This window comes from Phascolarctos cinereus, unplaced genomic scaffold (assembly GCF_003287225.1).
Source record: "Phascolarctos cinereus isolate Bilbo 61053 unplaced genomic scaffold, phaCin_HiC Scaffold_5;HRSCAF=322, whole genome shotgun sequence".
In the NCBI taxonomy this organism is placed as follows: Eukaryota; Metazoa; Chordata; class Mammalia; order Diprotodontia; family Phascolarctidae; genus Phascolarctos; species Phascolarctos cinereus.
Window position 1 is genome coordinate 444619870 of NW_027555958.1, and position 18108 is coordinate 444637977.

At 37.3% G+C, this 18108-nt stretch overlaps 1 protein-coding gene across 1 annotated transcript in view; it reads right to left on the reverse strand.

Annotated features, from left to right (window-relative positions):
- The window catches only part of EVI5 (ecotropic viral integration site 5), a 229952-nt gene that overhangs the window by 99944 nt on the left and 111900 nt on the right, over window positions 1-18108 (reverse strand). Inside the window, 7 exon segments of the mRNA XM_020975429.2 lie at window positions 5615-5675; window positions 10335-10432; window positions 10541-10630; window positions 13711-13854; window positions 15569-15694; window positions 16401-16475; window positions 17415-17639. Coding sequence (XP_020831088.1) covers window positions 5615-5675; window positions 10335-10432; window positions 10541-10630; window positions 13711-13854; window positions 15569-15694; window positions 16401-16475; window positions 17415-17639 — 819 coding nt within the window.

The window sequence follows — 18108 nt, forward strand, 5'->3', positions numbered from 1 at the left end:
GCAAGGCCTTCACTTGAATTGGGTACCGATTCCTTTGAAAGGAAAAACTTGGGAACAACTTCCAGATCACTTCCCATCACTGCCCCGTGTTAACAGCTATCAGCTAAATCAAAATTTTTCAAAACGAGTGCTGCTATTTAATACTCACACCATCTACTGGGTAAAAACAAGGAGTAACAAAGAACAGGGACTATTAGAGAAAGGATAATAAAAGGGAAAAGAATAACCAAATGCTAATTACTTCTGAAATTACCATGTTTTTGTTCACCCAGGTGGATAATCCACTCTCCTCTTTATTTTTTTCCATATTACTTTCCTCAATCACATTTCCCCATCCCTTCCCATTCTGTCTGTATACACTATCTGGAGCTAGTGATTGGTGTGATTTGTGAGGTATAGGAATTATTATTTCTTTTCCCATTCCAAAATTCCAAAGAGTAAAAGGCTCAAAAAACCCATAAAATCATAAACGAATGCATGTCCTAGTAACATTCTTTTTGAAAGCTGGCTTTTGTGTTTGTATAATTCATCCGTCTTACTGATTTGAGCCACTTGAGGGAAGGGAACAGTCTAACAACACAAGGCATAAGATGCTGGAGAGTGTCTCTCTCCAGCCTTTTATTTGTGATTTATGCTTCCAAATGTTCAGTCTCAAACCACACACTCTCCCCACTCACTGAGGTGACATTTTGTATGTTCTCATACTTTGACAAGCATCAATATGCAGTGTTATTCTTTTTTGTGGCACCTAAAAGTTATAGTTAAAGTCTAAATTAAAAGAGAAAAACTAATCCATGAATATATTGGGTTATTTCTGTCAAAATGAGCTTACAGCTTCAGAGGTATGACAATGATTATAACTCTTAAATGGTGTCTTAGTAACTGTTGGGTTTCTGGTTTCTGTGTTGTTATTCTGCCTTTTTCTTTTTAATACCAGAAAGTTTTGCTTTGCAAAAACTGAATTTGCTTCTTGGCATAGTGAGGCTAAGATCAAGAATAACTTTGGCCCTGTAGTGTCCCGCTACAGACTTTCTAGAATACTTTTATTATGTTCTAATTTCATTTACTTTGCTTCTTTTCACAGGTTTCCCAGCATCAGTGTAGAATGACAACCTGCCCCTGTATCTGGCTTCTCAGACCCAACATTTCCTGTCTCCCTGTTCACTGTTTTAGTCCAGTGAGACATTCCTTGCTACTAACCATTACTCCTGATAAAGATGCTTTTCCTCTGAACTTAAAAGTGAAGGGAAATTTTTTATACAATCTATTTTTAACTTTATTGTCTTTGTTGATTTTATTTAGAATGTGCTTCAATTAATAATTCAATTGCTTTTTTTTTTAACCATGCATCTCATTTTTAATTGATTTTACTTCAGTTTTGGGCACTCTCCTCTTCCCTCTCTAAATTTAGTGTCTGGTCCAAGTGGTAATTGTTTGGTTTTTTTTATTATTATTATTTCCTTCTTTGATCCTTTCATTCAATGCTGATAATTCCTCCCCTTATCTTCATTAAGCTGTACCTAGTTCTAGATTTTACTTTTGTCTCCTCTGAATGTTATCTACATATTCATTCTGTTATTTATTATATTCATGTGTGTATGCGCTTGCTTTTATTACATACATATATTTAAAGTCTAGTACAGGGATAAGGTTAAGTAATAGGGTTCTTTTGAGGCACAGAGGTAGGGCTAAAGAATTAGGGATAGATTCAGAGTTAGAATAGGGCCAGTGATGGGGACAGTATGTCTTTTTTAGGGTGAGGGCAAAGGTCAGTATAAGGGACAGTTTAGAGATTTTATGTTTTAGTAATAGGGTTAGTAAAAAGGAATGATTTAGGGTTAAGTACATAGATAGGCAGCTAAGTGGTGCAGTGGATACAGCACTGGCCCTAGGGTCAGGAGGACCTGAATTCAAATTCAGACACTCAACCAGCTATGTAACCCTGGGCATGTCACTTAACCTTGTTTGCTTCAGTTCCTCATCTGTAAAATGAGGTAGAGAAGGAAATGGCAAACCACTCTAGTATCTTGGCCAAGAAAAGCTAAAATAAAGTCATGGAGAGTTGGACATGACTGACATGACAACCCAACATAGATAGGTTTAGTTAAGTATGAGTATAAGCAATAGGATTAATATTAGAGTGACAGTTTTAATAATCTATATTAAATATTAATCCAAAATTGGTTTCTGACTAATGGCATCAGACAAGGAGACTAATCTGGAAAACTCTATAGTTGGCTATGGATTTTAAGTGTCAGGTATGTGATCCTCTCCCTAAGTTTTATAAGAGGCAAGGAGATTCAAGGAAGCATGTCAGAAACCCACTGGCACAGCAACATTCTGCGTTATCAAACAGAAGCATCAGCAAGGGAATGAGCCACACCCAAACCTAAAACTAACAACAAAGTTGGTAATTACCACAACATGGCACCTACTGAGGGGCTTTCCCTAATAAAGAATTTTCACATGCTACCACTTTTGCTAACAGAGCAAGCTCCATTCTCGTCCATGCCCCTTCAACAGAAGCCCCAGACGATCATGGAGGATCAGCACCCACCGGATCACTAAAGCCCACTGAGAGGGCAAAAAGCAATAGAAGCACACTGCTCTGTAATGACCCAGGCCAACAGAGAACTGAGACGAACCGCAACAGCAAGGAATCTGGAACAAGAGAGGTTTCTCAGGAAGAGAACCTAACAAAACTAGTGGCATTTCTATTCATTTGAATAATCCTCAGACATTTTAAACTGAGTTAGAATCACCACAAAGAAGCCAATGACAGTATCTTTAAACAGCAGAGGACTCACCCAATAATCTTAGCAATCCATGGTTATCCAATTTTCAAAGAAAATGGATTGTGAATTTTAAGAACTGTAGAAATGGACCAAACTTTCAGATAAGAATATCATATTTTATTAAGAAAGCACAAGAGAACTTTAAATGTAATGATACTTGAGAGAATTTTAAGCCTAAAACATGAAAACCTACAGAGCAAGCAGACTGACTACAGAGACTGTATAGGGACTAATCACCCTGGTACTTTCTGAGAAATAACTAATGAGGCCTCATCACTGGGTCACATCCCCACATCTTACAGCTTGGTGGCTGAATAGATGGAGTACTGGGCTTGGATGTAGGAAGACGTGAGTTTAAATACCACCTCAGATACTTACTAGCTGTGTAACCCTGACCAAGTCCCTTAACCTCGGTCTCAGTTTCCCCATCTGCAAAATGGTGATAAAAACAGCACCTCCCTCAGAGGGTTGTCATGAGGATCAAATGAGATAACATGTACCGTGCTTTGCAAATGTTAAGGTGCTATATCAATGCTAGATATTATTATTGTTATTATTATTTTACAGAAATATTTGGCCCTCGTGACACTTTTTTCACAGTTTTACATCTGCTGATGCCAAACTACAACCCTCCAGCTGATGTAGGAAGTCCATTCTGGAATCCATTTATCTATAGTGTGGGTCCGTCTGAGGCACTACAATAACACATATCTTGGACCAGAGGGAACTAGGTACTAGATAAAGAAAAAGATTGATCCAGGGGGATATAGTCTAACAATGATTTTTCACGTTTCACATACATATGACTATGTCATGAAGAAACTCTCTAATAAAGGTGATAAGAATGTACTCATGCCAATGAAAGCTGCTGGCACATCATTTTCTGCTGCAGTCCATCTCAGATGATGTCAAATACACAAAGAGAATGTGTGCAATGGTCTGGGCACCGTATGTTCTAGCTGGCACTGATGCTGGCCAGCTTGCACAATGAGGCCATTAATATAACACCAAGACTCCCTCTCTCCACTGGGGTGGTAAAGATTTTTCTATCTGTTCCAAGGACGACTTTTCTCTGAGCATTAGCAGTGAGGCAGGGCTCAGGCAGGTCATCCCCTCAGCCCCAGAGTTTTTAACTTAAACTCTGGGGCTGATAACCCATGCCCTGATGATGACGACAAAGCTAGACTATGAGCTGTATAAGAGGAGAATTAATGCCCATACAAGGACAATCTAGCCATGGCAACTTACACCTTGGGTTTCCACACAGACAAGGCTACATTTTAACTTGATGGCTGCTGTCATTTGCTGTGATATGCTGTCACATATTGACAGCAAAAAAAGAGGGTGCTCCCCATCCACCTTATAGGTTCAAAACCAAAGGATTCCTGTGATGTTAGAGGAGAATACATACGCTGCCCTACATCTTCTGCCACTGCTACATTCACTTGAGTGAGATCATCACCTTATGGAACAATGACCAGTGAAATCCATCGGAGCACCACAAACCACTGAGGTCTGGTTAGACTGACTGTTCCAGGGTGGAAGGAGGCATTTCAATCACACCTAGTAATTCTCATTCAAAGAACCAAGCTGCTTTTGTCACTGACGCTATTGTGCCTTTGAGAACAGATCCTCACCTTTCTGATCAACCAGAGCTTACAAAAATGAAAAATATGAAATAGTGTGCTAGCATCTGACCCAGGAAGGTTAGAGAGTGTGTCATAACGTACTGACTGGCGCAGAGGGTGCTGCTCTGAAAGGCTGGGATCCAGACAATGACTGCACTAACTGAACTGAAAATGCATCAGAGGCATATCTTAAGAAGAAATTAATAGTGTGAGACTCAATGAGGTAGAATACATACATACATATATACATACATATATATACACATATATATGTGTGTGTGTGTGTACATATGTATACATGCATGTATATATATGTACATATATAGTGAGCATATTACTGGTGTGAGACAGTACACAGACAGAATATAAAAGCTTCTCTTATTTTAGCAGGGCATAATTTTTTTAACTTGATAAAAGAGCAATGGTTTTCTTAATATAGGCTTACTATAAATATTATCTTTTAGATGACATTCTTATGCAGAGACAAATATTGATTATATATACATATATGCATATGGACTTAAAATTTAAGTTACCTACCATGTTTTATTGTTACTACTTATTTATTCAATAAGAAAGTTCTGAGGTAAATCATGAAGGGGTAAATTTTTTTTTTTAATTTTAAAGCTCTGTATTTTTTAAAACATTAATTGAATAAGGGAAAACTATCTGTTCTGCTCCCTTCAGAAGAGGAGTGGTGGGGGCTAAGGGAAGGGTGAAGCCTGAGAATGACTGTGTATCGTGGGTTTGGGGACAAGCAGGCTGAGTCAGCTCAGGCTCCTTTTGTCCTTAAATCAGCCCCAACCACTGAAAGCAATTGATCTGCATGATTTCCATTACGCTTCTAATCACAACTGAGCCCTGCACATGCTGACACGTATGTCTTCCCAAGAAAGCCAGTTCTCATCACGTACTCCAAAAAAGAGCAAAAGTAAGTGGCTGCCCTTTATCCACCTTAAAGGGTCCATTTGTGCTCAGCCTAGTGTGTCTAGCTACAAGCCACAGGGATGAAATCATATTTTCCCCAGTACCTAAATGACTGGCAAATAAAACAGGAAAAAAGGAACCGTCATTATTCCGTTCATTGAAAATCAGTGACAATACCAAGAGAAGCCAACCTCCCCCTGCCGCATCAGCAGCTCCACGGAGCTCGTCCTTACAAGTCTGACCGGGCTGCTTCCTCATGCTTACTTTAATTTCAACTTGCTCCTCCATTTCTTTAGTTTTTATTGTTGTGTATTCCTTTTCTAACCTAAGAGAAAAATAAAAGTTCTGATGTAAGTTTTCTTAAAGTGATCAAAATAACCCAAATTTTAAAAAACTACAGAAAAGCATAAACTTTGACGAGGTTCACTGGTTATAAAAGCATCATTTTAAAAATCACAGAAGTACAGAAAGGAGAGGGACATTAAATCTTGTACGTCTCATCACAATTTATAAAATAAGCTGAGTTCTTAAATGTCCATAAAATTCTGGGGTGCAACTGCAAAACTTAAATTATGAGCTTTAATTCAACTAAACAATTCCTTGTAGCCTTCTACTAATTGCAGAGTCTCACTCACATCAGCAGATGACCCTAAGCTGGATAACATTAGCATAATCTTGACAGACAAACTTAGAATTAAAAGTGATCTTGATTAATTAGAGAAGTATTATGAAAAATACAAAATGGAGTATAAGACAAGGCCAAAAAGCTACATAAAGGGTAAAAAATAATCATGTCAAAGTACAGCAGAAAGAAGTCTGCCTTGAAGACGTGACAGCCTAACTGTGGAGGAGAACAGACTACAGATAATGTTTTCTCTCTTTCAAGCTCCTTTAACACTTTGTCTTGACCACTTTTGGGAACTTAACTACATTAGGACATATCACGGTCTATGAGAAACATGTGAACCTTCTCTCAATTAGATGGTAAGGTCCTAAAAAATATTATGGTCTCTGTATAGCACCTGGTGGTACTATGCATATAATATATTCTCAATATTTAGGGAATGAAAATCATGAAGGATAATACCTAAAAGCATATAACTTAGAACTGACCATCATAGTAAGACTCATTATTATGTAAATATGAAAATTCAAACTTACCTACATAGCAAAAATTTCACATAATAGTCTATAATATCAAATGTTGGTCCTGTTTTCCGATACTAGCATTAAAAGGATTATACCCCATAGATATTACTTACTCAAAATATAGAATAAAATTACTCCTTAGCAGTTAGTTATCAGCAAATTCTATAAATCAATCAATACCTATTATGCAACAGAACTACATTCCTACTAGTATAATTTCAGGTAAAGGAAGGAGAGGAAAAAATTCAGTGGAGACAAAAGCACCAACACAGTAATGACTACGGGATTGGCTCAGAGACTACGGCAGATGCTACTTGCTGGTTATTAGCTGTGTGGCAATTATAAGCTGATCTACCTCCCGGAGAAGAGGCTGAAGGGATTTTTTCAGGTTGCTGGGAACAGTGAAACATTCCCAAAAGATACAGAAGACAGGTTTCAATAAGAACAAAAGAAGGATCGGAGGAAAAGCAGGGGAGACTTGCCCCTTGTTAAGGGGCTGGAGAGTAGAAAAGTTGTATGGTGGAAAAACTGAAGGAAAAAGAAAGCTGCACAACTTCCTTTTTTTTTTTTAAACAGGATTTCTAAACTAGTAGATGAAGAGAATGCTGTAGATACAATTTACCTAGATTTTAACAAAGTTTTTGACAGCTTTTTGAAAGGTTTTGTCAGACTGCTCTCATATAGAAGATAGAAATATTTACAAAAGACAATAATATAATCAGATGGTTTCAAAACAGGTTCGATGGCTAAACTCAAAGAACAGTTATCAAAAACTCAGTGTTGGAGGGCTTTACTGCTCTCGGGGATTTGAGCTTGGCCCCTATTTCCCACCGAGCAGCATGCCAGTGGATTTCTCCATCATGCCCCAGAAACCTCTTCATCCTAGATCTCTTCAGCCCTGGAATCACAACTCAGAAATATTCTCTGTCCTGGGGCTCCTGTGTCTGATTGGAGGTGTTCCCAGAACCTCCACTGAAGGAGGGGGCCCAGAGCAGCCATCTCCTCCTTTCCCACCAGGAAACAGTTTTCTGTTTGTTTGTTTGTCTTTGTATTCCCATCCCTTAGCACACAGCACACGATCAATCTATCAATTAAAATAAATTCTTATTAAGTGCCTACTATGTGCAAAGCACTGAAGATACAGGGGTGCAAACAAGCAAACAAATACTTACAAACAGGTGAGAAGTAATGTGTAAGAAGACTAGAAAAGTAGGAGGGGATTAGGATGTGACTAGGATTTGAACACCAGAGTATTTTGTATTTGATCTTGGAGGTGACAGGGAGCTACTACAGTTTATTGTAGGTGGGGGGTGGGGTGGGGGTGGGGGTAATATTTTCAGACCAGAGCTTTAAGAAAATCATTTCGATGGCTGAGAGAAAGATGTTTAGAAGAAGAGAGAGGCATGAGACAGGTAGATCCACCAGCAGTTATTGCAATAACCCAGGTGTGAGACGATGAGGGCCCGGGGGCAGTGTCAGAGAAAAGAAGGGTGCATATTCAAGAAATGCTACGAAGATAACCTCAACAGGCCTTGGCAACAGGTTGGACTGAGGTGGGGGGGAGGGTGAAAGACAGTGAGGCAACCAGGATGACTTCTAGGCTGAGAATCTGAGGGACTGGGAGGATAATGATACCCTATACAACAATAGGAAGGTAGGAGGCTGGGGGAGAAGAGTTAGGGAGAAAGATAGTAACTTCTGTTTTGGACATATCGAGTTTAAGATGCCTACTGGATATCCAGTGTGAGATGTCTGAAAGGTAGCTGGAGATGCAAGCCTGGAGGTCAGCAGAGAGATTAGAACAGGAAAGGTAAACTTGAGATGGTAACCAAACCCACAGGAGCTGAGCTGTTGAAATGACCAGGTTAAAGAGTATAAAGAGAGAGGAAGGGACAGGACACCTACAGACAAAGGGCATGATTTGAAGGAGGATCCAACAAAGCAGATAGGTAGGAGGAGAACCAGAAGGGAGTTATGTCTTGAAATTCTAAAGAGGGGAGAGCAATCTACAATGTCAAAGGCTGAAGGGAGGTCAAGGAGAATGAGGACTGAGAAAAGACCACGGGATTCTACAATTAAGAGAGAGATCACTGGCAACTTTGGAGATAATTAGCCTGAAGAGAAAACACAGGGAAAGCGTGATAATTGTCTTCAAGTGTTTGAAAGCTGTCAAGTGTAATATAAATTATACTAGCTCTCCTTCAGTACCAAAAGTAGAACTGGGAGCAATGGGTGCAAGCTGCAAAGAGAAGAAACACTTCCCCAGCGACAAGAGCTGTCCAAGAGTAAATGGACATCTTCAGCAGGTGGGAGGTTTCCCTTCGCTGGCCATCTTTCAACAAAGGATGGACAACGACTTGCTGGGTATTTTAAAGAGGAGATTCTTGTTCAGGGATGGGTTAGCCTAGAAGACCTTTGAGGTTCCTTCCAATTCAAAGGTTCTGTAACTCCCAAACCTTTTATGTAAACTTTGGCCAGGTTAATAGAAAAAAAAATGTCCAAAACAAGGTAGGTAACAGTTTAGCTGTGCCCTTCACTGGTCACTCCACAAGCAAGGAGCACATTTTAAGAGAGATTTGATACCCTGGAATAGCGTCCACAGGAGGGGTGACCAGAAAGGTGAAGGCATCATCTCAAGAGAAGTCACTGTGGCACATGACGTCTGTTTTCAAGTATCTGAAGAGTGATTATCTATTTATTTGTTTGTTCGTTGTTCTCGGAAGGACAGAACTAGGACCAAGAGGCAGAAGTTTTAGGTAGGCAGATTCTGGCTCGGTATCAGGGAAAACTTCCTAATAATTAAACCTTATCAAAATGGAATGGGCTACCTTAAAAGGTGGTTTACCTCCTATCACTGGAGAGAATCTGGGGCAAGCTGGATGCCTGTATCTATATGAAGGATATTCCAGAGGGAATACAGGATGGAGTAAGCAGTCTCTCAGATTTCTTCTTATTCTAAGACCCTAATATTCTACAGATATTTTGTCAAAGGGTTTTCATACTAACTGTGTGACTCTGGGCAAGTCACTTAATCCCAATCGCCTCAGCAAAAAAGTAAAAACAAAGCGTTTTCATATATGTTAACTTAATTAATTACTTTCTTTTATTTCTCTACATTCAGAATCACACAATTGCTTTACAAAGCATAAATGTGTAGAGAAGAAATTCCCTTTTTAATAAAGACTGAAAATTAAGATTTAATAAATCTGTCCCCTCAAGGTCTGTATTCATGTTTCTGGTACAAATTTAAATAGTCTTGCTTAGAAAGTCAAGGAAATAAGACTAGATTTTCCTTTTAAGATAAGGGCTTGCACATAATTCATCACAATATAAATGCCAGCTAAAAAAACTGTATCATCTTTAAGCAAAAATTTGTAATTAACTTATTGTTGTTGTTCTTGAACTGAAGAGATTATTTAAGGAAAACAAAAACAAAGTCTATTCAGGCAGAAGGTGAAAAACCCTGACTCCAGTCTAACTCTAGGACTGATTCTAGTCAGTCAGCGAGCAAATATATTAAGAGCCTAATGCTGAGTGCTGCGGATATTAAAAAAAAAAAAAGGTAAAAGATAGTCCCTGCTCGCAAGAAACTCACGGTCTCATGGCGGACACAGCACACAAACAAGCTATACACAGAACAAACTGGAGATAATCAAGAGAAGAAAGGCACCCTGAAATATCAATACTAAATACTAAATTCATAAATCAACTTTACAAAAGATAATAATATCGTCTAATGAAATTGAGAAAAGTAAAATAGAAACATAAACATAATGTTTAAAGTGTCCCAAACTTTTATCACTTAAAAAAAAAGAGAGATGCATGCAATACCTACTTTTTCATCTTTTTTGTATTGTATTTGACTTGGTAAGATGCTTGAATTAATTTGTCTGGACCACTGTCAAACTGATGCGGAATGACCTTTTGAAAATGCTAAGAGGCAATAAGAATAAATTATAAGAACTAATTAGTACTGGTTATTGTTAATTGATGCTGCCAAATCTGAAGACATTAGAACTGGAAATTGGCCCACGGATTCACCTGTAACATTCCTTCCATGTCAAGTTGCATGAGTTCTGCTTGATTCATCTGAAGAACTGCTAGGCCAACCCGAAACACTATCTCTAAACCCTAAAAGAGAAAACTGATGTAATTCTAAATTGTCACACATTCTTCATTAACAAAAGCAAGTATGACTTAAAAAATAGGGTTAAAATTTATTAGACTACATGGGAGTACCTCTCCCGTTAGTGTAATAAATCAAGTTATCTGATTTTGCTCTGCTTATATCTCAAGAATTTTGGGGGAAGAAATTTAAAAATCAACCTTTATGTTTACATATCTTTAGTTTTTAATAAAAGCTTTCCTAGGAAAGGTTAAAATGAAATGGAATAGCCTATTTCCTCCTGATCCTTGCTACTGCTACATGGACTGTGATAGAGCTACTGAGGTTTTACAGGAAGTGCACTCTTCCTTTCCCCTGATGCTGAAAAAATATGAAATATAAAGCCTTTATTAGAGAACTCAAAGTAGACAGCCTTTCTAGCAGATATTGTAGTGCTTTTCTTCCTTCTAAGCCTATCTTCCTTCTATGATACTCCTTGCATTTTACAGTCTAACCACTCTTTTAGATAAGCTCTCGAAGATTTCTTGCTTCAGTTAATTTCCAAACATTCTAAAGTAGGGCCAGTCCTACAATCAGTAAAATCTGATTCAAGCATTAAGCATGCTTACTGCTTAACTTTAAACAGTCATCTACTGTTGAACTTCAAACTACAGTTGATTAGGCAGTAAAAGTCAATGTTCCCCAATAGCTGAATGGTCAAAGCATGAGAACAAATAGCTCCCCAAAGAAGAATTGCAAAGTACTCACAACCACATGAAAAAATGTACCAGATCACTAACAATCATAAATGCAAATTAAATAACTGAGAAATTTTACTCACACCCTACACACTAGCAAAGATGACAAAGGATAAGAATAGTCAATGTCGGCAGCGTTAGGGGATGACAATTTTGAATTATCCAAATAAAGGGACTACAATGTCCTTTCACCTGCAAATTCTATTATTCTGTTCTACTCCAAGGAGGCCACATACATGAAAATATTTATAGCAGCACTTTTTGTGAAAGCTAAGAATTGGAAACAAAGAAGATGGCCATTGACTGGGAAAGCTTAACAAACTGCTGTACATAAATATAATGGAATATTATTGAGCTGTAAGAAATGATGTGTGTGATAAAAAGAGAGAAGCCTGGAAAGATCCATATGAACTGATGCAAAGTGAAGAAAGCAGAGCCAAGAAAACAATACACAGTAATCACAACAACGTATACAAAAAGAACCACACACAAAAAAGAATCAAAAGTAAATGTTCCAAATGAAAAACAAGAAGTATAGCTTGAAAGAAGAGAGATGACAAGACAACTCCAAAATAATTACAATGGAAATTGCTATCCACATCCAGAGAAAGAACTATGGAGTCTGAATGCAGATGGAAACATACTATTTGCTCTTTTTTCCCCTTCTGTTTTGTTTTGTTTCTTCTTTCTTATGGTTCCTCCCATTAGTTGTAATTCTTCTTTACATCATGACTAATGTGAAAATATGCTTAATATGAATGTATAAGTAGAACCTATATTAGATCTCATACCGTCTTGGGATGGGAGGCAGAAAGGAAGGGGGAGAAAATGTAAAACTCAAAACCTTATGGAAGTGAATGCTGAAAACTAAAAATAAATAAATAAATTAAAAGTTTTAAAAATAACAAAAAAAGAAAGGAGATAAGATACTTCCACACCTTTGCAGAGGTGGAAGGTCCCCAAGTATAGAGCATATACTCTCAAGTCTTTTTTGATATTCTAATCAGTTATGCTGATTTTTTTCTTTTTTTCTTTTGGAGGGGGACATTTTCTTTTTTTTTTGAAGGGGCCTTTTAAGAAATACTACTTTTTATATAAGATGGCTCTCTGGGAGGAAGAGGAGGAAGAGGAGAATGCAAACCATAGTGATGTTAAAAAAATCAATCAAAAGTTATTTTTTAAAAAAAGCAAATATCATTAAATATCATTCTTCTCATAATCTAATACTAACACAGAGAGGCAACAGTCAAAATAAGTATCATCTCTTGGTAGCACAGAAATGACTAAAGTACTCCTAGCTGCTAGTGACATTTATCTCAACACCATCAAACAGGCGCAATCACAGGTGATAAAAACAAGCATCATTATGAACTTTTTTTAGGCAGAATGGGACTGGGAGTTAGGACTGGGATCCCAATGTGAAATACTAACTCTTTCTTTATGCCAAATTATTCACTTTACAAAAGACTTCAAGGATTTACATACTTTGCTTGAATATACTTATGTACGTAGGGTGAAAAAACCTTCCAGGCAATGAGAAGCAAGTAGGAGTTTACACTGTGGACTTCCTAAGTACAAATGATTACGCAAATAGTGAATTTCCCTGCAAAGCCGGTCTAACAAAGTAAGAACTAACAATTGATAATATGGTGCCCTAATGTGTTGTTGTAGCCTAGAAAGTTCCTACAAAAAATTGGCAAGTCCATAAAAATAATGAGTAGGCCAGGTGCGTTATGTCCCAGAAACCTCTTCATCCTGGAAATCACGCAAACCCTGAACTGACACTGCCATCATACACTGCACACTTCTTACCTCCCTAGTCCCCCAGATATCAGCTTCCTCTTATGTGCTGTGTTTCACACCACTAAAATGTGAGCAACCTGAGGACAGGGATCCTCTTCTTTCTGCTCGTATGTTTAATAAATGCTTGTTGACTGACCATAGTTCTCCTTAGATGCATTAATGTGATGTGGTGTTGACCCTGAGCTCTCGAATGCGTTGCCAGCAAAGCACAGACTCTGTCAGGTACCAGCTACCAAGCATCTAGTTGGTGGAGAACCAGCCTACCTAGGTTTAGAGAGACTTAGGAGCAGAAGGTCTGGATGTTAGGTGATGGATGTTTTGGCCACAATAACTGAGGAATACCATTTTCTAAGGTTATGAAAGGCTGTGATTTAGAGATGGACCCAGAATAATAAAGTCATAAATCCTTAAAGTATTGAAGAGTACCTTGTCATTCAACAAGCCATTTACACAAAGAGCTATTTAAAAGACTGAGTTAGAGTAATCCACGGAGAAATATTTAAATTTAAATACTAGTGGAATATGAAGGATTTCCAATTGCTTACCTCAGACATAAATATGTCAAATATCCTTGTTGCCACCGGTAGGGGAAAAGTTGTAAGAAAGATGGTCAGAAACCAGGATGATGCATACATAGATGTATGGAAACTCTGAGACTGAAAATGTACAAAGAGTTCTGGTAGATGCTCCTTCGAAGAAAGACAAAATATAAGAAAGTAAGTCTCTAAAAATGTGTCATTGTAAACCAATGAAAGTTATAAGCAAAGAGTCTACGGCCAAACAAAACTGGAAAAATGTCAGATTAGATTTTCCCAGGTACAATTGCTATATCCCATTATCTAATTCTTCCATTCACAACCAACCCAAAATGCTAATACTCTAGCAATGCACTATGTAATTGAATACTGAAATTATACATAATCTGTAAAAGTCTAACATCAATACAGTGCACGACTGACAAACAAAAATCAACATCCGTGAAAAAAAGAATGCTGTAATCACTGATATGGGTATGGATCATGTACAGGGAGCAAGGGTTTCCCTCTAAAACACATATAACATTGGCAGCCATTTTCCACAAGATATTAACCTCCTTTTGCCTACACGTTATAGGCTTCCCCAGGACAGGATGGAAGAGTTTACAATTCTGGTTTCCTAAGCATGCCAAGGAAAAGCCCCTACGGTAAGTAGCTCTAGGAAGATGATTTTACAACTCTTATACCTTCCTTAGTATTTCGCATCAAGTTCTATTTTTGTCACCGAATACTTTAATGGCATATTAATACTGTTACATACGCAAAGTCACAGGCTCAAAATATTAGTGGAACAAAGAATGACACAATCTTATTTCATATATATGCTAAAAATAAGAAATGTAAGTAATATGTAAATTGTTGATATAAAGTATCTGTTCTCAATTTGAGTTTTTGCAAGTCACTAAAAATCTCTTTCACTTAAGTTCATCAATTCCTTTACGTATTAGTCTTATCATTAGATGGTGCCAACATTATATCAGGGCCATCCTTCAATTTAAAAATGCAATGATCGACTTTGAAAGACTTCACCCTTCTCCTAAATGCAATGATCTAAGACAATTCTAAAAGACTCATGATTGGAAAATGCTATCCACATCCAGAGAAGGAACTATGGAGTCTGAATGCAGATCAAATCATACTATTCTCTCTCTTTTTTTCTTTTTCATGGTTTTTCCCTTCTGTTCTGATTCTTTTTTCACAACATGACTAATGCGGAAATGTGTTTAATATGATTGTACATGTATAGCTTACATCAGATTGCATGCTGTCTTGGGGAGGGGGGTGGAAGAAAAATGTGGAACTCAAAATCTTATAAAAGTGAATGTTGAAAACTAAAAATAAATAAATAAACCAAACACACAAATAAATAAGTAAGAAAAATTCGTGCTGAAGAAATAAAATGTCCATTGGCATGATATTACAACCATCACTTTACTGTCGATATGTTAGTACCGTAAGGGCTCGCAGAGCCTGCAACAGAAAAGTAAAGGGAAATAAAGGCACAATCATGAGAACTGGGCTAACTGGCACAGCCTCCATGCTCCAGATGTGAGAGGCTCGCAGTTGCAATTAGTCAGTATCACTGATGCCCTCTAGCGACCCCTGACCTATTCCAAGCATTACCAACGGAGTTCTTCACAAACAAGGACCGCATTTCTATTTCTCTATGTTAATGTTACATAGTCAGCACAAAGAAAAGTGTCCCTAATAAGATGCCATTAGAATAAATGACTGCATCCTCTGCTTTAAAATACTTTACATATTAAGTTAATGTTTGCCTTTTTGGTAAGAAATTAGATTATATATATATATGTGTGTGTGTGTGTATATATATACATATATATAATGTTAACATTGAACTTTTTACCTGTATCATGCATTCAAACTGGTACATGCAAAGGCCCAATTCTGCCATACTTGGCTTAAAAAGTTCACGCAGTCTATAATCTTGCATTAATTTAACAAACACACAGAAAGCTTCTTCTTCGGGCATCTATGTTAGAAAAAAGACAATGTAAAGTACCTCTGATACTCCAGATGTGTGTGTGTGTGTGTGTGTGTGTGTGTGTGTGTGTGTGTGTGTGTGTGTGTGCTGGAACTATGCAAATTTACTAAGGCTACTGGTAATATATGACACTTGAAATGTTCCTTAAATGATGTAAAAATATTTTAAAAAATTAAATATTTCAGAAGAAATTACACGAGAATTGGAAACACACCAACAACAGCCTACATTAATAAAGTATTTTAATATTTACAAAATACTTTTCTCAGAGCATTCTGTGAATTAAGAAATGCAAATATCATTATCTTCATTTTGCAAACTTAATGAGGCTGCAGCTGCTACTACTACAATATTAGTTAATAGCTAAAATTTATATATCACTTTGTAAAGCACTTAGAAATATTATCTAATTTTATCCTATAAGAACCCTGGGGTAGGTGCTTTTATTAACCTCATTTTACAGATGAAGAAACTGAAGCAGACAGAGCTTAAGTGACTCATCCAGCTTCACACAGCTAATAAATGTCTGAGGCCAAATATAAACTAAGATCTTCCTGACACCAGGTCTAGGCTCTATCCTAGCTGCCTATAACTAGAAGATGAATATAATCAATTCAAAATAATTCTTCCCTACAGTTTAAATGAAATCTTATCGGCTCAGAATTTCATTCATGGTACACATGAACCAACTTACCTGCATGAGCAGCAGTCCAACTATAAAAGCACTCCCCTGACAATATCCAACCTCACGATCTACTAAAGAATACGCCTGGAAAATAAGCAGTTCAGAATACTTTAACACAAGGCTAGAGAAAATCTTTGCGTCTCTACAGGCCTAAAAAGAACAAAGCATTAAGGAAGCAAAATTTCTTGATCATTAAAAAGATCTTATCCTACCTATTTCAAGCTCAACCAAAGGCTTTTTAATATTTGACATTTCATTAGACAACTCCCAGTTGCAAGTTTTCTGCTAAGAGAGGAGAGAGTAGGTACAGCCTTGGACAATAAAACAAAGCTTAGAAGCAAAGTCTCATTTCTAACTGATAGAGACAGGAGTTAGTAAAGGACATAAGCGAAGAGCTGCCAAGGCTGAAGCTGTTTTAAAAGGATCCACATTTAGCAATGGTCTAACTGAGGTTTACTAACGGTGGAAGACATTCTGGACAGGGAAAGCATGAAGGAGAATGCCAGAGTAGCTGGTTCATAGCTGAGCCTAAATGAAGACTGAGCTGCTGACTGTTCTTGACAATGCTGGAGGAAGAAATCTGAATGATGGGAGACAGGCTAAGTCAACAGCTAGCCCAAGTTTTAGTTATTTGGAGGGGAGATATCAGCCTGTTCTGTAAAGAGTTATGTCTACGCAATGGGGATTTACAAACTGCTTAACTTTAGAGTTGGCCTACAGGGAAAATATCTGTCTTCTTATACCTACAGCTCCCTCACCCCCATCAAATTAAGTATGGAACATTTATTAGGTCATCATTGAACTTTAAGGCCAGACATTGAAACAAGAAGAAGAATGTGTAAGATTAAGAATCCATATTTAAAAATCCAAAACAAAAGGCAAGCAGAAAATCATGTTATAATAATAATAATTAATTGCCCAAAGCCCAGGTTTCTGTGAAGGGGCCTAGGTTCCATGGTATATATCTATATACTTGAGCTTTGTGAAAATATTTCATTTAAAAAATTAATAAAGCAACCTTACCTTCATTACATTAAATAAAACCTCCTGTCCAAGACTATCTTTTTCTTTAAAGAAGTCATGTTCAGGATATGTTCTAGCAATGTCCCTTCTGATAAGTTTTTCACAGGGTGAGGTCATTTTCAGTAGCTCAGAATACTGATCCTTAATTGGCATACTTTGAGCACTGCATAAAAGCTGCCAAACAATTGCTCTGAAATGATGAGGTATCCCTTTCCGAACAAGTTCCTAAAGCATAAAAAAAAAAAACATTCAAATTATCTACTTAGAAAACCAAAGTAGTTTGGCACTGAGAAAAAATTCAAACCTATAGTTTCCAAGCAATTGTAATCCTGCTATATGGGGACAGATATGGTCCACAGATTGCCACCAATCTAGTTAATGCTGCTACAAAGAATAAATTGACACTGTAGTAAGTTATTCTGGTGGTTTAATTCATTGTAATGGTTCTAAAAATTCCTTCTACAGGTAAGATTCTAAGAAATTCTTACATTCAAGTTCTAAGATAGAGGTTCTCAATCTTTCTTGTATCAGACCCCTCTGGTGACCTTCTAGTGGAGGCTCTGGACTCCTAATCAGAGTAATATTATTACATGGATAAAATAACATACTTAGGATCACAAAAGAAACCATTTTGAAATACAGTTATTAAATGTTTTAAAAACAAGTTCAGAGGCCCCAGGTTTAAGAACCTCTG